Genomic DNA, 25,419 nt, shown 5'->3' with positions numbered 1-25,419 from the left:
GTTCCGTTTTTTCCTTATGAGGTACGAAACCCGGAATAAAGTATCAATATCAGAATTTATTTTTATGTAATAAAAAAAATATTCTAGTTTTCTCGAGAACCTGCTTCTTCAACTTCATAAATAAAATTGGGATATTATCTGCAGAACAAAATAATTAAGAATGTACATGTGTGCAGCTTTCTCAAAAGCCCTAGAGCAATTCTAAGTATGCCATAAATAAACTTTAAAAACCTAATTAAAGTCATCAAACGTCTCAGTCATTAATTTAGTGCCACTAGAAATACCTAGTTGACCAAAACTGATGTCTTTTTGTATTTTTGGGTTATTAAGACAAAAAAGATATTTGGACTATTATGTACTCTGTGGTTTGGGTGCATAATGTAATTCCTTTGCCTTAAAAAAAGTAAATGTCAAGATGACTGTTGCACCAAAAATGAAAATGAAAATTGATTTTGATAGATGTTGTGTTGAGTTCTGTGTAGTTTTGTGCGATTTAACGATAAGAACGACAATGGTAAAAGGTAATGGGGGCAAATTTTTTCCCTCAAGGAAAAAGATGAATTGGTTATAGTCTTACTTGCCCACAAGGATACTGTACAAGCACGTCAGCATCGACCGCGACCTACAACATGCTAGCCGACTGGCCCATGAACCCTGAACGAACGTGCACCGTAGGCACTCTACACCGACGGCACATTGGACTGGACACATTGAATTGTGTACATTATGTAAATCTTGTATATAGCAATAGCATAACAGTAATAAACCAGATATCAACCGTCCGCGTTGTGTTTCATTTCCCCCACTGAGGCCAAGAAAGCCTTAGTGCAGTCCTCCTTCCTATCAAACCTTTCTTTAAATCTAATTAAAAGGTATTGTTAGGGCTCTAGGGACTACAAACGAAGCCAGAAATATAGCTTGGTTATGAGTAACCAGGCTACCTATACCGCATGTAATCCTGTCTCATTCTATAATATATGGCCGCCTGAATAAACTTGAGAGAAAAAGTGTTTCCACTGTCTCAATTGCATCAAAAGCTCCAAACAAATCATTTAATTCAGTTTCCATTTTGCCGAATAGGCGTGATTGACAATATGCGTGACAGTTGTGGTGACAGTGACAACCTGCACGCGCAGTGATCGCCATCGCGGTCGCGGCAGTGTGAAACAACTTTTGCACGCGCAGTGGTCGCCATCGCCATCGCCATCGCTGCACGCGTTGGTTTGTCCGAACCTTTACGAAGATATTAAGTAATATATTATATGTTACGGTCAAAGTGATAAATGTGAAAATTATGAATAATCGCCGGTTATTATGAATAATTACCGCATGATTTGGTAAATGTGATTAATATGAGGTCATTTATGTGTGTATAAAACTAAATAGGCGACTTAGGGGTGGCCCAAGGGCCACCCCCGCCGCACCTCAACCTATTTTTCACTTTAAATCAAAACTTTATGTTATAGGCATCATGGAAAAGTAATAATTATGCAAGAAACATTCCAAACTCATTATGCCAAATTATATTAATATATGATATCAAAACGTTCAAAAGTTTGGCTGTACATGAGCACGTACACAAGATGTTGTTCTCTTTTATGAAATGGCAATGCCAGATTTTGTATGGAAAGTGGCGTCTTTTTTTTTTCGCGCGGCCATCGACCAAACGTTGTTTTTTGATTGCAAAATAGTGTAATAAACCAAATTTACTATGGCATGTATACCTCTAAACTCAGTCTGAACTGAGTTACGAGCATTAGAAGTTTGATGATTTTCATACTAGATTTGCTTTTTGTGCGCAAGTTTTGTAAGAAATTGCAAAAAAATATTGCGCTATTTTTTTGTTGCGCTGATTCTGCTCCATACTGATGTCTGGAGCCTTTAATGGATGATATTGTTTGTTTACACATACAATCTTACTATTTTGTTGCAATTTCTTACAAAACTTTGCGCGCAAAAAGCAAATCTGGTATGAAAATCATCAATCTTCTAATGCTCGTAACTCAGTTCAGACTGAGTTTAGAGGTATACATGTTTTAGTAAGTTTGGTTTATTACACTATTTTGTAATCAAAAAACAAAGTTTGGTCGATGGCCGCGCGAAAAAAAAAGACGCCAATTTCCGGCATTGTCTTTTGATAGTACTAAGGTTGAATTATTAAATAATCACTGTTAAATGTGATTAATTTATCACTTTAACCGCTACTGTCGGGAATTATTCATAATAACCGGTTACTATTAATAATTTTCAATTTATCACATTAACCGTAACATATACATAGGCCGTTTTTGCCGCTAAAAGTCAACGTACGCAGGGCCGCGTGACGTCACTATATCCGAATCGAGCGCAGCCGGCGTACTATTGGGATGGAAAATATTTTTTTCCAGCTAAACTATCAGTTATAGAAAAAAAACTTTTAATAACATTTATTCATCAAAATAAAGTAACCTATCGACCAGTAAATTTTAAAAATAAAAATTGTAAAAAATAAGTATCGCTATGTCCAAATCTATGTCAAGTCATACCCAGTTTCTGCCCGGGGGGGGGGGGGGAGTCATACCCAGCTTCTGGCCGAGGGGGAGTCATACCCAGCTTATGTTTATGGCCTGGGGGGAGGGGGAGGGGTCAAGTCATACCCAGTTTCTGGCCTGGGGGGGGGGGGGGGGGGGTGTAAATCATACCTAACTTCTTGCCGAGGGGGAAGTCATGCCCAGCTTATGACCTGGGGAGAGGAGGGGGGCGGGGGAGTCATACCCAGCTTCTAGGCTAAGATTAAATAGATTTCCAGGAGGGAGCAGCTGTCCTTTCCTGCAGCAGCTGGCCCGCCCATGGGAACGGCGAATAGACAGGTAGGTACGTAGGCTTAACTCAAAAAACAGGTAGGTATTGCGTGTACATCGAAATGATCTTCATAGCAATGTCTTGTAGCCTAGGCAGAGTGTACAGATACACTGAGGCAGACCTCAGCTATACCTTATATTGTTAGAAGAAGTAAATAAATTAATATTTATACATTTTAATATTTTACTTGGAAGAAGATATGACTCTAACAACACTTATGAACACTTTATTTCAATAAATCGCCAAATATACCACCGCGGAGACCCCAATCGCGTCTCCGCGTTCCATTGAATCGTATGAGCGTATGGATTTTTTGCGATATTTTTCACAATTTCTATTTTTTAAAATTACCTATCGATAGCTTACTTTATTCTGATGAATAAATGTCATTACAAGTTTTTCTCTAAAACTGATAGTTTGGCTAGAAAAAAATATTTTCTATCCACGCAGTACGCCGGAAGCGTTCGGATCGGATATAGTGACGTCATGGTTCCCGCGCCGGGCGGTCAGTGAACTTTTTTAGTAATTTGGCCATAACTTCGTCAATTTTTGTTCTAAGGATTTTTGTTCTAAGGAAGTTTGTCTTAAGGATTTCTTAGCCCTATAAATCTGCATTCACAGCTAAAAATCGAAATGATCCTCATTAGGATTCAACTAGACTATATTAGTACAAAATGGCGATCGCGAGTTGGAGGTCCGTACGAGGAGTACGTGCTGTGTATGGCTGGGGGCCCAAGCGAGTGTGTGGCGGTGGCGCGTTCGGCGGACGGCGCGCTGCTCGTGGTTGTCGTGGTGGTGGGATTCCTCCCGCACGTCTCCTCCCGTGCGTCAAGACCGGTCCGCGACACACGCAGTGGAATATAATTTTTAATCTACGAATATCAAAAATACAATTACATGTTTCACAACTGATAAACCAAATCCGATAGTAACAGCAAACATAAACACCGATTAATTATATTGATATTGTTATTTTTGTAACTATGATTAATGGACTTTACTTATCTATACAGGGTGTTAGGTAAATGGGTATATGAGCCGACACTAGCCCATGTTAACATGGTCATATAAATGGTATGGTGAAGTCAGAAAATTGATATCTTCATTTTAATTTTTTTAATTTTCATACAAATCGAATTTTATAAAATTTATTTAGTATGAAAATTAAAAAAATAATAATATTCATAATAACTGGTTATTATTCATAATTTTCAATTTATGACATTAACCGTAACATATACATTTAAGATCTGTGTTATTGTAATACCTATAACTAAGACAATAAATGATTTATTGATTGTAAGAGGAATGGACTTCCTTAAAACATATTAGCAAAGAAAAAAAGAGTTATTGAGTTTTTCAGTAATGCACAATTAGATACTTTTCAACTTAGCACTTTTGTTCGGTCTAATCACAGTTCTGTACAAGAGGTAGCATGCAAAAATGATGCTTAATGTCACAGTTAATAAGCCTAAAATTACATAAATGACTAGTTCTATTTCTAAGTATTGGTGCCAGGACATGTTCGCTGCCGCTGTGCGTAAGTGACGTATCACGTGCTCTGTCCACCACATTGCACGCTCTAGTGGACTCTGGGGCTGGTCATACATGAAGGTTCGGAGACGCGCTATGTTATCGTAGTAACTGAAATAAAAGGTTATTTTTATTCGAACATATTATGTAGATAGTGCCTTCAACGAAGACGCGCCCCACCATTCGTCTTAATCGTGATCTTAATTAGTTTATGTATGCTTGCTTCCGCGAATGTTAATGTTTGAGTGTTATCAGTACACGCTAATTTATCCATCAGTGCACACGCACACTACAATAATTAATTTTCATGACTGACGCTCGGATCAAACTCCCTGCAACCGCGCTTCTTGACCAAAAATTAGTCGGCCGTGACTTCGTGGATGGTACTATCTATATGAAGGAAGGAGGAGGCATAATGTTCGTTTGTTACTGAACATATCAAGTGGCTGAAATTATAATGATTTTCTAACAATGAATTCGAAATGTAAGTCTGTCAGTTACGTTTTCACCCCTAAACTACTAATATGGTATAGAGATAGATTGGGTCCCGGGAAAGGACATATAACTATAATAGTTTTATCCAGGACTAGAAGGGGGACACGCAAGCGATGAAGACTTTCTGTTGACAGACTAAAATTCACGCGAGCGAAGCCACGGGCAAAGGTTGTACATAATATTTTCCAATCGTATGCATATTGCAAAAGGAAATATTCCAGATTGCATACTAGACTGAGCAGCTCAATTATTGAATGATTGATATGACCGTGATAGATAATAAAACCGATAACATACGATGGCAATCACAATAAAAATTCACGATATGTATTAGTATTCATTCTAAATTGCATATCAAATTGATGAGTAAACCTTTTGTCATTTCATATACTTTCATAGAATAGTAACAAGTTATAAAACTATTAAAATGGTCTCAGTAAAAGATCACCCGACTTTGGCTCGAATATGGCATGTTCAAACCCTTCAAAGATCAATAAGAAGAAGGAAAGAGAGGAAGAATATATTTCAAGTACCTACATGTTAATGGCCGCCGATAACGTAAACATGAGATAAGGGGGCAAAAAATTATGTAAAAACATAAGTAGACCACTCCAAGATGGAATTTATAGTTTTTTTTGTGTTGGTATTAAAATTAGAAACAAAAATAGTTATACAGCTAGTAACTAGCAAAATTGTGTAACTTAATGGCGACTTACCTTTTATCTTTCCTAATAGTTTCGATAGCGTTCCTCAGTTTTTCTTCTGAAATGGTGTCCATGTCAATTTTGATGCCAATTTTATGGTACTCATATTGTTCTATGTTGAACCACTGGTCTCCAAACATGGGGATGCCGATCAATGGTACGCCAGCTGCTATGGCTTCGTCAGTTGATTGTAGACCTCCTTCTGTTGATGTGATGAATAGTTTTACTTTTGGATGACCTGGAAGAAAACACAGTTATCATGGGAAGCAAAATCTTAGAAGTAAAAGCTGATCAACTTCTGATGCAGACGATGTCAGATATTTTAACTCATAAAATAGGTAGGTATGACATAAAATCTTAGTTGTTACAACGCACAAAAACAAAAGACTAAGGCTGAGTTGCACCACCTTACTTTGACCGTAACTATAAAGTTAACCGGTGTATTTTGTATGGAGTTTGACAGATTCTTGACGTTTGTCAAAGTTAAAGTAAGATGGTGCAGCAACCCACCCTAAGAAGAAAATAAATAGTGCAAAATAAATGCCAGCTGATGAATTACAGTTGAAAGTATATCTACACTAATATTATAAAGAGGAAAACTTTGTTTGTTTGTTTGTTTGTTTAGTTGTAATGGATAGGCTCAAAAACTACTGGACCGATTTTAAAAATTCTTTCACCATTCGAAAGCTACATAACTCACGAGTAACATAGGCTAAATTTTATTTTGGAAAAAAATAGGGTCCCGTAAAATATTTAGGATTTTCATAAGACGTGGAAAAGCGCCATCTATCGTCATAGGTTAAAATCTTCTTGCGCCTGCCAAAAATTTTTGAGGTACGTAAATATTCATGAAGGCAAAGCTGTCAAACGCCATCTATCGACATCATTAGTAAATTAGTAACTAAATATTACATTTACTATGAATAGCGCTGTTCGTAAATAATATTGAAAATTTAATAAATAAAGATATGTTATGTAATTAAACCATTCACTGTATGTACCTATTTGAATCATTCACTGTGTTTAAACGAGCACATCAAAGTGTTAATTAGTGACTTTTTACAAACTTCCTTGCAAATTCTTACTATGTGCCGCCATCTACCGAGATGAACATTAGGGTACGGTTCAGCGGCGGACAAATGGGATGGGCGCGTGGGCGATTGTAGTTAAATAGGATAAGAATTACTTCGTTTTTATTTTCTGTATGTAATTTGTAAATTTTTTGATAGGGTCTTTATTTTAATTACTTAGGTTGGTAGGTACTTACTTATTTGATTTTAATGATAATTACTACAGGTACGTATAATTTTAGTAGAAAGAAAGGTCATTGAATGACTAAGTGACTCACTCACTCCTCATGAAGTCTCGGAAACTACAAGTCTCAAAAGAGTTCTCATAGGGGTTAATGGTCTGTCTATTCCACTTTGATCACCTGGCTTTGATCACCAAGATGATCAAAGTGGACTCCAGTTAAATGATTTTTTTAGTGTTCTTTGATCACCTATAAATAAATCATACCTCTGAATTGTCACATACATGTCCAATTTGTTTATTGCGGTTTTTAGAAAATATCAAAAATGTTACAAAACAAAATATTATGTAGTACAACAATTGGACATGTGACTATTCAGAGGAGGTGTGCTTTGTTTGTAGATGATCAAAGGACACTAAAATAATACTTTAACTAGAGTCTACTTGGCTCACCCAGGACATCGTATCCGTGGGTGATCAAAGGCACAAAACAAATTCAAAGGACACTAAATTGTCGCTGTAAGTCCATTTTGATCACCTGGCTGATCAAAGCCAGGTGATCAAAGTGGAATATAGTTATCTCCTTTTAGAACGTAGGTATTCACTAAGACGAAATTTTGCAAAATTCAACCCTTATGGGAGTTAAAAAGGGAGTTAGAAGTTTGTATTGCAGTCCTTGGTTTTTAAAGTAAGAGACTTGAAAGTTAAAATATATGCTCACTATGATCTCTAGATATTGTGGAGGTGTACATATACTGTTCGGTACACTGTGGTACTGTGTACGTACATGTGTACACAGTACCACAGTTTGCCGACGATTGTGGTCATGCCAGAATCGTTGGAAGATCTTGGCACAATGCTCGAAGACCTTAATCGATTTTCCCAACAGGTAGGCCTGAGGATGAACATGGACAAAACGAAGCTTAGATAATATGTCGAATGTCCATGTTGCGCCCTACCCAGTTTCAGTTGAGAGCTCAATTCTCGAGATTGTCGACAAGTAGGTATGTCTACCTCGGACAAACGATCCAGCTAGGTAGGTCCATTTTCGAGAAGGAGGTCAATCGTCGAATCCAACTCGGCTGGGCAGCGTTCGGGAAATTACGCAACATTTTTTCGTCCAAAATACCTCAATGCCTGAAGACTAGAGTGTATAACCAATGTGTGTTACCAGTGATAACTTATGGCTCGGAAACGTGGCCTCTCACTATAGGCCTTATACAGAAGCTCAGTTGCACAGCGTGCTATGGAGAGGGCTATGCTTGGTGTTTCTTTGCGAGATCGAATCAGAAATCAGGAGATCCGTAAACGAACCAAAGTCGCTGACATAGCCCGACGGATTAGCAAGCTGAAGTGGCAATGGGCAGGGCACATAGTACGCAGAACTGATGGCCGATGGCGCAGAATGGTTCTGGAAAGGAGGCCGCGTACCGGAAAATGTAGCGTGGGACTTCTACCTACAAGGTGGACCGACGACATCGTAAAGGGAAGCGCTGGACGCAGGCCGCTTCCAATCGATAAACATTGAAAGCATTGGGGGAGGCCTATGTTCAGCAGTGGACGTCCTATGGCTGATATGGTGGTGGTGGTGGTGGTACATATACTGAAAATGTATCATTAGAAATCAACTACGGGGGCTAAGGAGATAAAAGGAGGGTTGGAAGTTTATATTATGAAAGTCCTATGTGTTTAAAGTAAGAGAGTAGAAATTTAAAATGTATGCGCTATAGATGCTAAGAGCGGATTTTACGAAACTCCACCCCTAATGGAGTAAAACGAGGTCCACGCGTACGAAGTCGCGGGCGGCCGCTAGTTATATTAATAATATGGCAAATAGAATGAGTCTTGTCTATCTATACTTATAATAAATCTGTAGAGAGGTCAATTCTGTACATGAAATATATTTTCAAAATAACTATCAGGGGGTTATTAGTGATCGATACTGATGCCAAAAATGCAATCAGTAAAATTTTTGTCTGTCTGTCTGTCTGTCTGTCTGTCTGTCTGTCTGTCCGTCTGTATGTTCCTTATAGAAACAAAAACTACTCGACGGATTTTAACGAAACTTGGTACAATTATTCTTCATACTCCTGGGCAGGTCAAAGTATACTTAGGAATTCCCACGGGAACAGGAATTAGCGGGAAAATCCTTTTGTATGAAAAATCTAAACCGCTTAAGTAAGACGCTTAAAATTTGGCATGTAGGTACCTTAATAAACTTGAAGCTTAGTTACAACAAGGAATTCCCGAAATTCCCACGAGAACGGGAATTAGCGAGAAAATCCTTGTGTATGTAAAATCTAAGCCGCTTAAGTTAGACGCTTAAAATTTGGCATGCAGGTCACCTTAGTAAACGAGCTTAGTTACAACAGGATATTGCAAAATTCCCACGGGAACGGGAGTTAGCGGGAAAAAACATTTGTATGAAAAAATCTACACCGCGTAAGATAGATGAAGGGGGTAAAACGGGATCCACGCGTACAAAGTCACGGGCGGCCGCTAGTTATTAATACGTACGTAAAAGGTCCGACTGTGGAAACCATTTTGAAATTCTTATATTGGAAGTTCTTCCCGGCAACTCATTCTGATTCCACTTCCATAGCACATCGTAGGGTGACTTAGAAACTGCATCAATCATTGATTGAATTTTTTCTGGAGGTAACGAAGCTGGTTCTACGTTGGTTCCAAAGCTGATGTATTGACACCATTTTCAGATGCGTCTAAATAATTTTTGAGATCCTGCAAATATTGTTTACACAGTTTAGTATTGTCTAATTCTGATTTTAATTTTAATGTTCTCATTCTAATTTTTTATTTAGTAAAACTATCATTTACCTGAGGTAATTCCTTTTCTGGTTTCTGATGAACACCTCCCATGAAGATCACGTTTGGTGGAACCGGACGATTCCTTTCCCATATCGGATGGATATTTAATAACAATAAATCAACATTGTTTCTCAGGTTATCAATCGATGGGACACTCTCACCAAACACTCTTTTAAGCATTTCATTGGTTATTTCATATAATTTAGCAAGATTTCTTTCTGTGATGTAAGCATTGTAAATATTTGATACCTTCTCCCAAAATGTCAGATTATTGACTCTCTGAATCCCACACGTCGGGTAAAGAAAAGGATGGATGACTGCACCAAAGGTTTTCAAATTATCATCAGTCTATCCAAATGAACTGACCTGTATCACTGGTGCTTTAAATATGTGCGTAAGCTCTAACAATGGCCAGAAGTATGCTTCGAGTATCAGCAAATCGAATTTCTGCGATTTATCCATTAGAAGTTTTTTCATTTCCTCCAGTTGCATCTGTTTTTACGAATAGCGACATCAACAATGTTAGGATTAACCTCGATTGGGCGCGCATATCCTTTTTATTGCCTGTTGTAAGATTTGATGAAGTAAATACTGACCAAGAATCGTAAGAAACGTCGTGAGCAAGAATTTCGAGCAAATTCTTTGGTGACCCTCTATCTTTGAAAATTGGGTCTGTTGTCAGAACAATTACTTCGTGACCTCGGTTGACTAACTCCAATGTCAGCGTTCGAAACACCACTTGATGGCTTATTGATGGCGTAGGGAACACTGCAAGTATCCGAGCTCCTTCATCACTCACAATAGCACATGCAATAACTATCACTAAGGAAATTAGCCTAGCCATGGCTGTATTGTTGTCACGATAATGTCTAAGCTCGTTCTGATGGATAACTTGACAATTAGAATATATAATAATATATTATGCGTCTAATCGTTTCAACGATTTACTTTTATTGAACTTGAGTCACATTGCTTTGTGCTACAATGTATCTATCGGCATAATTACCCTTATCTTCTATTTAGTTTATTTGTGTGAAGTTTTAACCTGGTTATTGGGTAACTATAGTCACTTCGGGTTGATTTATAGCTTGTTGATTGATGGCTTGATGAATCTAAAATGTTACCTTTTATTGGATACTAGCTTTCCGCTCGTGGCTTCGCTCGCTTGGAATTTTGTCTGTCACAGAAAAACTTTAACGCGCGCGTCCCTGTGTCAAAAACCGGGATAAAACCTGTCCTATAGGACTAAGATAGGACATCTTGGGAGTCAAACTATCTCCATGACAAATTTCATCAAAATCGGTTCAGTGGCTTAGTCGTGAAAGCGAGACAGACAGACAGAGTTACTTTCGCATTTATAATTATTAGTATAGATAAACCAATCACGACGAATAGTGGACCAATTTTATTATCTTTATTAAATAATGCCCAATTCATTAGATAATGACGTTACTCATGATCTAGTCACTAGTGGACCTTGTGTTAAGTAATCTAACTTGACTTCTGTATATTTATTTATTTTATTCCTACCCGGAAAATCAAATCAAAAACAAACACAACTGATGGCGAATTGACCTGATCTAAATTATTTGTCAGGTCCGGTAGGAAAATAATAGTTTTATTTTAAAAAAAAACATTTCCTAGGTCAATTCTAGACAAACACATAATTTGATTAGATAAAGATTTTTCTAGATAAGTTAACATTGTTCAGTCATAGATAAAAACTGATGGTTGCTGGGTTGCACCATCTTAATTTAACTTTAACAAACTTCAAAAGTCTGTCAAACTTATACAAAACATCGGTTTAATTTTATTATAAGTCAGTTGGTCTGTGCTATCCTAAACTGTTGTGCGCTATGTTAGCATAGATACGGCTGGCAGTGTAGATGTGATGTGATAATTATTAGGCAAAACAAAACATCGTAAGTTTGTAGTAAAATCGGTAATGCACGATTTCATAATAATAATTATTGATGTCACACAGTTGCGTGGATTGTGTGATTGAGTTGCCTATCCCTCGAATTTCGTATGCGGATTGTATTATATTAGCGTTTAATTTGTCGCATAATTGTTTACAAATTGCAAATAAAACAGTATTGGCTGCCACTTTCAAGTAATGCGCGAGCCAAATGATAACGGTTTGTGACGGTACCTTCAGCAAGAAAAACTTACGACTTAGAATCGTTTGCGTATTCGAATCGCCATAAAAAAATTTTGTATGAAAACTTAAACAGCGTGCCTGTGAACTTGATCTAAAGTGAACTCAGTATGAGAAATGGTAGAACGAAACTAATTTTTACCCGACTACGGCAAAGCAAAAGGAGGGTTATGATTTTGACAGGCTATGTATGTATGTATGTATGTTCATCTGTTTCCTCGTAACTTCTAAACTGCTTATCAGAATTCTACAAATGCCATATCATTAGAAGCGTCTTAATTGTCCGCTGGTTATAGGCTATATTATGGGGTTTCACAAAATCTAATGTGGCGCCCTCTAGCGGACAAAACATACAGAGTAAAAAAATAAAGTTAAGATAAATATGCCGTGTTTGGTATCATTTGAAAGCGCTTTACTTGTACATTTTGAATATATATACACCACTACTTTTTTATCACCGGAAAAATTTTAACAGGTTATGTAGAAATGTGTGAAAATTATGATTCACATCTTTTCGTTCATAGCTTCTTTACTACTTATTAGTTCATCAATTTAACTTTTGTTAATATTATGCGCCACAAATACACTTTAACACCAAAATAGTACAAATAATAAAAAGTAAAAAAACTAAAACCCAACTACGACAAAAAACGACGCTGAAAAAGTATAAAACAAGATTTTCTGAATACTGAACTGAACAAAGTTGCTAATGTAGTTGCATAGTAATTTTCATGTTTGGAAAGGCGTAGTCACACGTTACATTATATTACCTACCTACCGTAGGACTTTGACAACGTGTGACTGCGGTTTTCCAAACATAAAAATTACTATGCAACTACTGGGATCGCATTTTTTCGAATACATAAACCATTCAATCGAAGACGAAAGTTTTTCGTGCTAGCCAAACGGTTGTTCACATCAGATATTTCGATCAATGCAGTCGATAGTAAAACAGCACATAATATGTCAATCTGTATATTATACAGATTGACTGTCATTATCAATGTGTGCATTATTTACCTGCGAAACTAGAATTTGCATCAGGGATGTTAAGAATATGAAGTTTCGGTTATGGATGCGGTTACGGATATTAGAATAATATTATACCGGTTTCGGTTACGGATATGAAATCATTTCGGATTGTCCGAAAGTTTCAGATAATTTCGGTTACGGATATTAGAATTTTAAAAATGAAAAATTCAATCAAGATGCTGCGCGACTCACATAGCCACTTCATCAATTATGACGACACCTATGTTAAAGGTAAAACAGGCGGCCAGACAAGTAACAAATATTAAAAAATATTAAGATTTAGACTTCGCCTTTATCAGAAACTTTTAAATCGGTTTCGGTTACGGTTACAGATTTTTTTTATTTCGGATATCCGATAGTTTCGGTTACGGTTACGGATATTTTTTTATTTCGGATATCTGATAGTTTCGGTTATGGTTACGGATATCCATAACATCCCTGATTTGCATTGTGATGGAGCCCGCGGGCCTGAGGCTGCGGGGGGCGTGCGTTTAGCGCTGAAGGTGTGGAGGGACACCGCTCGGTCAGTCTCGGATCAGTCGTTGTGAAATAATGTATGTTTTTTGTTACACTTACGACACGGTACAGTTTTCACACAACTTATGTTTAGTGATAAGATTGTCCAAATCAAAACCTAGAAATCTTTGGCACGCGTATAATGAGTGGTCGGCACTACACATTAGGTATTTTTTGATAGAAGTGAATCGTTGATGCGGCTTATTGGTGGAAACATTGCAGTGGACTTTGTAGAAGTTATGTTTTTATTATCGTGGTTAAACTTTATACTAGGACTATGTGGTACCAGCAATGTTTCCAGCATGTTAGCACGATCCTTGAGCTTAATCAAATCATCTACCTTGAGAGCTTTCTTAGAATCTGAGTGATTTAAACTCACGCTCAGTAGTCTCGTCTAATTTGGAGGTTATTATGTAAATAACTAAAGTGTACCAATGTTCTTTGGGTTCACCTAGTATTTTTAATGCGCGTAAGTTTTTAAGTATTGTATTGAGACGTCTGAGTGAATTTGGAGACTCCTTAGGGAGTTTTTGTTTGGAAAACAGTGATTTTACATGATTGTGCACTAGCAAATGATTGTTATTGTATCTGTTTAGGAGTAGCTCCCATGCTACTGAATAGTTAGCTGCAGAGAACTCTAAGGAATTGATAACTTGCTCTGATCTTCCCTTTAATGAGGATTTCAGGTAGTGAAATTTCTGTATATTTGAGATTTCATTAGAGTTATGCACTAGGGAAACAAAAGTATCTCGAAACTCGAGCCGGTGCTCGTAAACACCGTCAAAGTTAGGCATATTTATTTTATAGTCGGTAATTTAATCGATTGTAATGAACCACTAGGCACCTTAGAAGATTCACTGACCCCTGATTATGAGCTTAGAATGCATTCACAAGGCTAAGATACTGTAGCAGCTCTCTTCAAACTGATCGCGTTGTGTTAATTGTTCTTCTAATGCTGAGTCTGATACAGTTAGTTCTATTCGTGTTTGAAGAGTGCTGAATTCAGTGAGCAAGTCATTGATGCCTTTCATGCGTAACTTTAAATCTATGCGTTTTTGAACGGGTAAGTCTTGATTAACGAGAGTATTTACATAATTTGACAATCTCGTTAACCTGCCCTTTCGAACTCCCCGTATTTTAAATAACTCCATAAGCACATTATTGTTACTTGATTCAGAGAAAGCAAGTTTAAACGGTGACTTTTCTGATGTCATTATGGTGATTTGTGGAAACACTTACGGCTTAATACTGGTGTGTAAGCGGATGCTAGATGACGTAGCACGGATTGGGTGGATGCATGCAAGCACTGGAATGAGAAATTAAGCACAGTATCAACACTAGTGAAGCTGGGGAGGCAGGTTAGGGAAAGAATGGCTGGCCGTACCGAAATGCGCTTTTGTAGGTTGTAGACCTACTGCAGACTTTCACGACGTCTTAACCAGGTGCCTTTTCTCAGTCTTCGTCCTCTTTGCACGTTTTGGATGGTTTTTTTTTTCCTTGCGATGTGTGAAGTTGCACGAAGTCCGAAGGTCGCCGAGCCTTTTCTGTGGGTACTTCGGCCGCGAAGGAACACAATGTTGCTGCGATGCTCGTAAACGAAGAGGCGTGTTGATAATTCCGAAGTAAAATGCTTTTTATTTAGGTAATTGCGTGTAATCTCAATTTCCAGTAAATTAAAGCGTTAGGTCGTTACATTTGAAAACAAGTAGTAAGAAGTAATGATTTGACAAAAACGTGTATTTAAATCGTGGGCGGCTCAGTGGCGCCACTTCAAAATAGTTATAATTATATTTTATAGCTTCATTCTTCAGATATTATTTACCAGGTAGTCCCTTTAAGCTACTAGGCGACTTCGCAAAATTTTTAGAGACTTTTATTCAGTCTAATTAAAAACAAAACACGTATGGTTTGTATTGTAATACAAAAAAGTATCTTATTTGACTACTTTATTTCTTCCCCCTCCAATAACCCTACCGCCGTAACAGTCGTAACCGGTACTACAGCTCATTCCTTTTTGCGCGCGGCGACGAACGCACCTCTCAAAATATATTTGCATATAAAAATAAGTGAAATAAGTGATTTTACAAAAGTTTTTGAAAATCAAAATGCCAAAACGTAGTGCTGAAGAACTAATCAAGCATTACGAAAAGAAAATTGCAAAAATAAGGAGAAAAGAAATTACGCCAAGTGTATGTGAAACCGATGACGACAGTTTTCTATCAAGTATGTGTACTAAACCAGTGTTTTCTCCTACCAAAACGCCTCACATGTAGGTGTAGAGCGTGTAGACCCAGAGTTAATTCTCAAATGAGATTGACCGAGAGTCGCTGTTGTTTACAACAGCATTTACTTACTCAACCCAGAGCCAAGTATCTTTCGAGATCGGCCGAGAGTTGCCTAAATAAGTAAATTATGCATTTTAGCAGACCCAAGAGTCAATTTTTTCCAAATTGACCGAGAGTCAAATCCTTGACTTTACTTTTAATAAAATTTATATACCTACCCACTAAAATACTTATTAGATATTTAAAATACAGACAACAGAATCAATATTTAGCAATATTTTCATGATCTAAATAAGGCAGTATATAAAAAAAAAAAAAAAAAAGTAATTCTTTCCACCTTCAACATAGGTAGTTAAAATAATTCAAATTGTAAGAATTTTAATTAAGTACTTACATAGCTTATTTCTACTTTTAGTTCCCGAGGAGAATTCACCTCCTCAAGCCGATAACACGGTTGAAATCCCCTACGAGGAAACCTTTGAGATCCTGCCAGAACCAAACCTGGAAGTACAAACTACTTCAGAGCCTACACAAGAACTAACGAGTCTTGTTGAAAATGTCACTTCGGAGACAACAACGCCACCAGACTTGGATCCAGAGCTGCTAGCAGCATTGGGAGACCCGACTGATGACACTCCCGAATACGGGAGCGACATACACGAACGGCTGGCCAAATTATGGCAGCCTCTACTCAAAAAAGGCCTGGACAAAGAAGCAAAAGACAGGATTTACAAAGAATACACTACTCCCAATAACTGTAGACTGCTTCAAGCCCCGAAAATGAACCCCGAGATCATGGCGGCCGTGACTGACGCAAGGAAAACAAAAGATAAACGATGGGCCACAAATCAACAGCAAATAGGCTCGGCTATAACAGCCATAAATAGGGCCATGGAAAAATTAATGACAAGCGACGACAAAGCCTCAGCTATAAAACATCTAAGCAACAGTTGTCGAATGCTGTGTGATATGCACGCATTGTTCACGAAAATCAGAACTAGAGTTGTCTGCACAGGCCTAGATAAAACCACACTAAGTGTTATAAATAACACAGAACGAGACGAATTGCTCTTCGGGGCCAACCTGTCGGAAAAAATAAAGGTGGCAAAAACCCTCGAAAGACAAGGCAACCAAATGAAAAGACCTAATCAAAACCAAAGACAAACACAGCCTTCAACATCACGTCCATATTCGGAAAACTGGCAGGCCCCTCCTCGTTACCCATCAACCAGAGGACGAGGAGGATACAGGAAGCCCACGCCCAATGCTCGACGACAGTACGAGCAAACCTCGATGATACCACCACCAGCTCCACCTCTCCCAAGGGGTCCACGTCCTGCACACCAGATGCGCCCGAGGACATCACAACAATAACTCAGGTACATGCTGGCAGATTATCTCTTTTTTATGACAATTGGACACATATCACTTCCAATACTTATGTATTAGACTGTGTTAAAAATGGTTTACGTATACCTTTTTGTAAAGAAGTAGTTCAATATAACATACCTCCATGTAATTTCTCACATGCTGAATATCAAGATTTAAATATCGCCTTAAACAAACTTATAGACTTAGGAGCTATTGAAAAATGTACACCTCTCACTGACCAATACTTGTCTAGCATATTTTTAACACCAAAACCTAATGGCGACAAACGTTTTATATTGAACTTGAAAAAATTTAACAAATTCGTCTCAAAGTCTCATTTCAAAATGGAAGACTATAGAACAGCATACAAACTTATTCCAAAAAATGCTTATCTGGCAACAATAGACCTAAAAGAAGCCTACCTTTTGATCCCTATTAATCCCGAGGACCGAAAATACTTGCGTTTTCAGTGCAAAAAAGCCTCCAATTCAATCATTGAAACATATGAATTTACTGCTATGCCCTATGGTCTATCAGTGGCACCCTGGGTGTTTACAAAAATTATGAAAGAAGTTATTTCTCATCTCAGAAATCTCGGCTTTAAATCAGTGATTTACCTAGACGATATTTTATGCATTGGAGACAACTTTATCGATTGTAAAAATAACGTTAATGAGACTTTGAGACTCCTGCGATCCTTAGGTTTCGTAATAAACTTTGAAAAAAGCTCTCTGCAGCCAAATCACATTTGTCGCTTTTTAGGTTTTGTTTTCAATACCAAATCATTACACATTACATTACCCGAACAAAAACGAAACAATATTGCTCAGTTGGTTAAAAAATTTACAACTCTTACCAAATGCTCGATACGAGAATTTTCACAATTAATTGGGGTATTAGTCGCAGCCTGCCCAGCCGTAAAGTACGGTTGGGTATACACAAAGATATTGGAAAGGCAAAAGTACTTAGCCTTACTTAAAAATGATAATTACGAAACAAACATCATACTCCCTATAGTCATACTAGAAGATCTTAAATGGTGGTTAAATAACATCTTTAAAACCTCTAACCCCATGCGATATTCAAACTTCGAACTCGAAATTTATACAGACGCGTCTAGTACAGGGTGGGGAGCTACGTGCGGAAACAAACGAGCTCATGGAGCTTGGAAAGCTGATGAACAACAACACCATATTAATTATAAAGAACTGCTAGCCGTCTTTTTAGGATTAAAGGTATTTGCTAACCAAATAACCAACAGCGCAATATTGTTACGTGTAGACAATACAACAGCCATAAGTTATGTAAACCGCATGGGAGGCATTCAGTTTCCCCATTTAAACGATCTATCTCGTCTTATTTGGCAATGGTGCGAGAAACGAAATATCTGGTTATTCGCGTCTTATGTTAATACCAAAGAGAATAAAGCTGACCCTGCATCTAGAATTATAAATCCTGACACCGAATGGCAGTTATCCGTCTCAAGCTATAAAACCATCGTTGAACAGTTGGGTCAACCCGACCTAGATCTATTCGCTTCTCGCACAAATACCAAATGCACTAAATTCGTATCATGGAAACAAGACCCAGACGCAATCGCAGTAGATGCATTCACCCTAAACTGGCAAGACGTTAATTTTTATGCATTTCCTCCCTTTTCGCTTATCTTAAAATGTTTAAGAAAAATCGTAGATGACAATGCAAACGGAATACTAGTATTTCCAATATGGCCTTCGCAGCCGTGGTTTCCATTTCTGCAGAGCCTTGTAGCCTCTAAAATAATATACTTAGGCCCACATAAAGGACTTTTGCAATCTCCTTTCAGAGAACACCATCCATTGCACGAGACTCTTACCCTGGGTGCCGCGAGGCTCTGCAAGAAGCATTCATACGGCGAAAAACACCACTAGAAGCCATATCCTTAATGTTAGCCTCGCTGTCTGACAGCACTCTAAAGCAATATAACGTTTGCTATAAACTATGGTGGCATTTCTGCGAATCTAACAAACTAGATACCTACGAACCGACAAAATCTCACATCTTAGGTTTTTTAACTGAACAATTTAATAAAGGCTGTTCGCATGCATCTTTAAATAGTCATCGATCAGCACTGTCCTTATTATTAAACGTTAAACGATTACTTAAAGGAGCATTAAAACTAAGGCCTAGCTTACCCAAATATACCTATACATGGGACCCACAATTAGTTCTTAATCACCTTTCAAAATTGTACCCCAATACCGAATTAACGCTGGAAAACATCACTAAAAAGCTAGCAGCACTATTGGCAATTTGTACAGCTCAAAGAGTACAAACGATCTCACTAATAAAACTAAGTAATATAACTATTAATGATAACATTATTAGAATTATAATCACGGACATCATTAAAACATCAAGGCCGGGCCATGAACAACCTATATTAAATTTGCCTTACTTTCATGAAAATATCAAAATTTGCCCAGCTACTACCCTAAAGGATTACATTATTTTAACGCGACATAATAGAGAAGATAATTCCGGTAAACTATTATTAACATTTAAACCACCACATAGACCAGCAACCACACAAACAATTAGCCGCTGGGTCAAACAAGTGCTGGCAGATAGCGGGATAGACATAAGCATTTTCACTGCACATAGCACGCGGCACGCAGCCACATCAGCTGCGAGTCGCGCGGGATCTAACATAGAAACAATTAGAAAAGCCGCAGGCTGGTCTAACACTTCAAGTACCTTCGCTCGATTTTATCATAGAAATATACAAGATGACGGCCTGTTTGCAAAATCTGTATGTTTACCTAAAAGGTAGCCGATTTACGATTCCAATTACCGATTTACAAATTGTTATTATGAATAATGAATAATTACTATGTAATTTAAATTCTAACTTATATTGTACAACACAAATTATGTGTTTTAACCAATAAATAATTATGTTAAGATGACATCCATGTGTAAAATGATCTATTTGATAATTAACCTTATTGATAATAAGAAACAATGTGTTCATTAGAATTAAGTATTGATAATGAATAAAGTAATTATTATACATTATTTTTTATTATTTGCAAAACCCTTTACTCTAAATATCTACCTGGTAAATAATATCTGAAGAATGAAGCTATAAAATATAATTGATGATTAAACGAACTTCGAGTGAAGTTCGATCATAATTATATGAATAGCTTCATTCGAAGATATTATCACCCACCCCCCCATATACCCACTGAAAAGGTTTTGCAAAAACTCTGAAAGAATGAGCTGTAGTACCGGTTACGACTGTTACGGCGGTAGGGTTATTGGAGGGGGAAGAAATAAAGTAGTCAAATAAGATACTTTTTTGTATTACAATACAAACCATACGTGTTTTGTTTTTAATTAGACTGAATAAAAGTCTCTAAAAATTTTGCGAAGTCGCCTAGTAGCTTAAAGGGACTACCTGGTAAATAATATCTTCGAATGAAGCTATTCATATAATTATGATCGAACTTCACTCGAAGTTCGTTTAATCATCAATTATCTATGCTAATAATGCCATGGTTATAACACCGACACAAAATAACGTTACCGTTAAACTAGACAGGAGCAGGTATTTTTTATAAATAAAACAACCATAAACAATACTTAAAAGTATAATTAAAATAAATATCAACAATCCTACTAAATTAACTTCGTTTAATTTTGATACTAGCTTTATACTGCCCAAAGATACTAAACAATAAATAACCAACAAACACTATAGCTATAGTCAGTAATGCAAAAATTAAATAGGCAGCTAGCTCCAGTTCGAAGTATTTATACCAGGATACGTTAGCTGAAGGCGAGCGGAGGTGACGTGCGCCGGAGTGTCGGATGGCGTACTCTGTCCACCAGACAGCGCGCTCTAGTGGAGTCTCAGGCTGGTCTTGCACTAGGGTACGAAGTTTCGCTACGTTCTTGCGGTACGTGCTGTAAGGTAATAAAAATAGTTATCATCATCATCATTTCAGCCATAGGACGTCCACAGCTGAACAGAGGCCTCCCCCAATGACTTCCAGACCTATGTTCAGTAAGGGACGTCCTGTGGCTGAAATGATGATGATGAGCAAGTCTCAGGGGACACAGGACTATCTGAGGCCTCAGCCTCAAGTTTAGCGGGCAGCGGGGCGGGAGCGGCGGCGGCGCGGGAGCGGCAGGATCTTATGCGTAAAATCAAATAGACCGCTTCTCGAAAACAGCGGCGCGGCAGCGGGGCGGGAGCGGGCAACGAGCGGGCAGCGGCGCTTGAGCGGGCAACGAGCGGGCAGCGCACTCCTTCTTTGGCCCACAATAAATCGAGCGTTAGGAATAAATTTGAATCGACATAAAATTGTCGCCGTTGTTCAAACATTTCGTTTGCGAATAAAAACAAATATCTCGACAACACAACCCCGAACACAACATTTCGCCGCTAAAGCGCCGCGCGAGCTGCCCGCTTGTTTCGAGAACGGGTCTGCGTTGCCCGCCCCGCTCCCGCGCCGCCGCCGCTCCCGCCCCGCTGCCCGCTAAACTCGAGGCTGAGGCCTTAGAACCCACCAAGAATTATTTTGTTAAAATGTTTATTTTACATTTGGTTGAATGTTTTGCTTTACGAGTTCTTAGATTATGTTCTGCCAAAAACACCTCACATTTAGGTACCTAATCACCATATAATTTGTTTCCAGTTATTATTATGTTTAGGTATTATTATACCTAATATGACGATGATGGGTTCGCATAATGTGCATTTTTTCTCGATTTTGTTTTTCGGGCTGTTATTGCGTCATAAATAAAGGAAAATGGTTCGAAGTTATTGAAGCCCGATCATAAATTCTGGTATTGGATTATCCTTAATATTGTCTCTGAATTGTTAATTACAAGAATTCATCGAATTCTTACCTTTCATCGTTTAGAATGGTGCGAATTGCACTATCCAGTTTCTCCTCAGTAAGCGTTTCCATGTCCAATTGAAGTCCAATTTTGTGGTACGCATACTGTTCCACATTGTACCACTGATCTCCCAGCATCGGTATACCAATCAGGGGCACTCCAGCTGTTATGGCTTCGTCAGTGGACTGAAGACCACCTTGGGTGATGAAAAGTTTGACTTTGGGGTGTCCTGAAACATAATTTACAGTTATGACTTGAAAAATTTAATTATGGCCTACTTTTAGCTTTCCGCCCGCGGCTTCGCCCACATTGAATTTTGTCTGTCACAGAAAAACTTTATCGCGCGCGTCCCTGTTTCAAAAACCGGGATAAAAACTATCCTATGTCCTTTCCCGGGACTTTAACTATCTCTTTGCCAAATTTCATCAAAATCGGTTCAGTGGTTTAGGCGTGAAAGCAAGGCAGACAGACAGAGTTACTTTCGCATTTATAATATTAGTATAGATATAATACTAAAATATTTTATGCGTTTTCAGCACCCAGTCTTGCAAATTTTATTAATTTTATAATAATGAAAACTATAAAAATAATAAAATAATCCCATGAAAACCCTATAAAGCCTATCCCAATTAAACAGTTTATCAGCAGGAAGTACTCGTAGCAAGTACTTAAAGATTACATACTAGTTCAATCCACTCAATTTCACAATTAAGATTACAACACTAGATCAATCCACTTAATTTCACAACACAGCTTAACAATTTTTTTTCAAATTCAAATCTTTATTGCGTATTTTACATTTTTGTAACAAATTAGCATCTACTTCTTTAAAATCCGTTCAGTAGTTTTTGCGTGAAAGAGTAACAAACATCCATACATCCAGACATCTAAACTTTCGCATTTATAATATTAGTAAGAAGTAATGATAAATTAAGATACTATCATCTATACACGGGAAGTATCAAATAGTTCGTACACCCAAAGTAAGTAAGCCAAAAAGTTCATAATACCTACATCTTTGTTACAATTGGAATAGATTGTTCTGTCAATTTGGCCACTTTGAAAGTCACGAACTACTTGAATCTGACTGTACATAAGGATTTGAAAGCAATAAAGTTTTGACTTACTTAAAAGATCCGACTGCGGCAGCCATTTAGATATCCTTATATTTTCCGTTCTTCCGGGCAATTCATCCTTATTCCATTTCCACAATACGTCATAAGGAAGTTTGGAGAAAACGTTTATAAGTTTCTGAATTCTTTCCGGGGGTAACAACGCTGGTTCGACGTTGGTTCCGAAACTTATGTATATCACGCCGTGTTTGGATGAATCGAGGTATGATTTGAGTTCCTGGAACAAAAAAATCATTCAGTCAGATAATTTACGCCCGTATTCACAAACATTACTATGAGGTCTCACAGAGCGCGTGGACGCACAGGGTGACACACGAACCAATCAAGAGCTCTATTCAACGCTGTGTGTCCGATTTGCAGCTTCACTTAAGCAACCATTGTTTGTGAATACGGGCGTTAGTTTCCACTGCTAGAGAACGACCCTCTCTTAGATACCTATTGCCAGAGGAAAATGGAGAATTTGGTTTACACCCGTATTGATTAGGTGATTGATATAGTAAAATAACGGATTTCAAATACATGCTAACTTTTTTATAAGCTTTTTCCTAATTTTATAGATAGTAAGCATCAGCTAGACCAAATAGATTATCTACATAATAATAATAATGTCTTTATTTCTTTCCTACAATACGAGTACAATGATAAAATACAATTATTTACTATGCACTATTTAAATATAACTTTAATCAATGTTTGTGTTGTGCAGTGATCGAACCCGTGCGACCTCTGCGTATTTAAAACAACTACGCGAAACGGGTTTAATTCGTTTAATATTAATTTTAGACTATTCAAGAATACAATAGCGAGTATGTGAACACCTTACCTTCGGCAATTCTTTCACTGGTTTCTGGTGTAGTCCTCCCATATAAATAACATTTGGTGGACTCGGCCGATTTAGCTCCCAAATCGGATGCACATTCAAAAACAAGAAATCCACATTGTTCCTCAATTCACTTAATTTCGGAATATCCGATCCGAGTACCCTTCTTAACATTTCATCACTTTCTTCTTCACACAAAGCCAGAGTCCTATACAATCTTATATGATTGTAGATCTCGACGGCTTTTTCCCATATCGTTAAATTATGAACTCTCTGTCTTATCGACGTAGGGTGCACAATTGGGTGATTTGGCATCCCCATAGTCCCAATATTGTGCATAAACGCCCCAAACGAACTCATCTGGATCACTGGCGCTTTGATCACATGGGTCAAACCCAACGCCACTAGTGGACAGGCTTCTACTATAAGTAGATCAAACTTTTGATTTTTATCTTTAATCAATTTCTGTACTTCGGGTGTAAGTAGTTGCATTTCAAATACTTTATTTATAGTGCTAAAAGCTACGTGCATTTGGGTTTGCAGATCTTCTCTGTCACCGCTGGTTACAGCATCTGATAGAAAGTTTTCTCTCCATGCTTTATAAGAGCGCTCGTGGACATCAATTTCTGTGTAATTCGGCGGACTCTTTTCATTTGTAAATACTGGGTCTGGTGTTACTACAGTCACATCGTGTCCTCGCTTTGCCAATTCCAGTAATAGTGGTCTGAAGACTACTTGATGACTTATTGATGGAATCGGGAATACTGCTAAGATTCTTGCTCCTTCATATTTTTGCACTAACACTATACTTATTAGTAGTAACACTTTCATAACACTTGGCATATTTGCTATTGTTTTTAGTATGAATTGATTTTGTAGGTTTCTTGAATTTCTCAAGAATTTTGTGAACAATCTAAGGTTTTTTACATCGAGGAATTTTTGACCGTCATCACCATTACAGACAACTTTTTCCTCATTCACTACACTTCCTTGGTCATTGATTTAATAAATACAAATACAAACTGCCACTGTTGACTATTTATACCAAACACTGCGAATGAACAACATCTTGAGAACACAAATCATTTATAGGACCGTTTTGCACGTTCATTCCGATGATAAAGAAATAATAATATGTCATTAGAAAATGAACAGTAGTTGTATTCGCTAATTATGCTAGTGGTGACCCGCTGATAAAAATGACTGGACTGTTTTAAAGTGGTGATAAAACATTACTGCAATTAACAAATTAACAGTCAATTATGAATTTAAAGGTCTTTTTACTCTTGAGACTAATGGGTTGCAAACTTTTACGTCCATTCTACTTTGAACCAGAATAACTGATAAATAATTTAGCAAACTCACTGCTGTTAATTTAGCCAAATTAAGTGGCAATTCAATTGTTTCGACAGTCTTGAAAATCTTAACATGATAAGGGTTTTGTTTGAATTTTAATCGAACAAGCAGTTTTAAACTTTATTAATCTTTAACTATAACTTTAACAGCAGAAGTAACTTTCAATATTTTAGAATTTTGATTTATTGATCAAAATATCTAAAGAAAT

At 37.5% G+C, this 25,419-nt stretch overlaps 1 protein-coding gene and 1 pseudogene across 1 annotated transcript; both read right to left on the bottom strand.

The window, feature by feature from the left end:
• Positions 1-4,214: 4,214 nt before the first annotated feature.
• LOC135083202 (UDP-glucosyltransferase 2-like) lies at positions 4,215-10,494 on the bottom strand (annotated as a pseudogene).
• Positions 10,495-20,631: 10,137 nt separating this feature from the next.
• Positions 20,632-24,977, bottom strand: LOC135083300 (UDP-glucosyltransferase 2-like). Its single transcript, XM_063978041.1, has 4 exons — positions 23,859-24,977; positions 23,030-23,252; positions 21,912-22,131; positions 20,632-20,963 (listed from the first exon to the last, which is right to left on the bottom strand). The coding sequence occupies exons 1-4, from the start codon at positions 24,696-24,698 to the stop codon at positions 20,681-20,683; spliced, it is 1,566 nt and encodes a 521-aa protein (XP_063834111.1). The 5' UTR covers positions 24,699-24,977; the 3' UTR covers positions 20,632-20,680.
• Between the last annotated feature and the right edge of the window lie 442 nt (positions 24,978-25,419).

The sequence above is a fragment of the Ostrinia nubilalis genome, chromosome 23 (genome assembly GCF_963855985.1).
Source record: "Ostrinia nubilalis chromosome 23, ilOstNubi1.1, whole genome shotgun sequence".
Lineage (NCBI taxonomy): Eukaryota > Metazoa > Arthropoda > Insecta > Lepidoptera > Crambidae > Ostrinia > Ostrinia nubilalis.
Note: the sequence above shows the minus strand (reverse complement) of the source record. Positions and strands in the feature narration are given on the sequence as shown.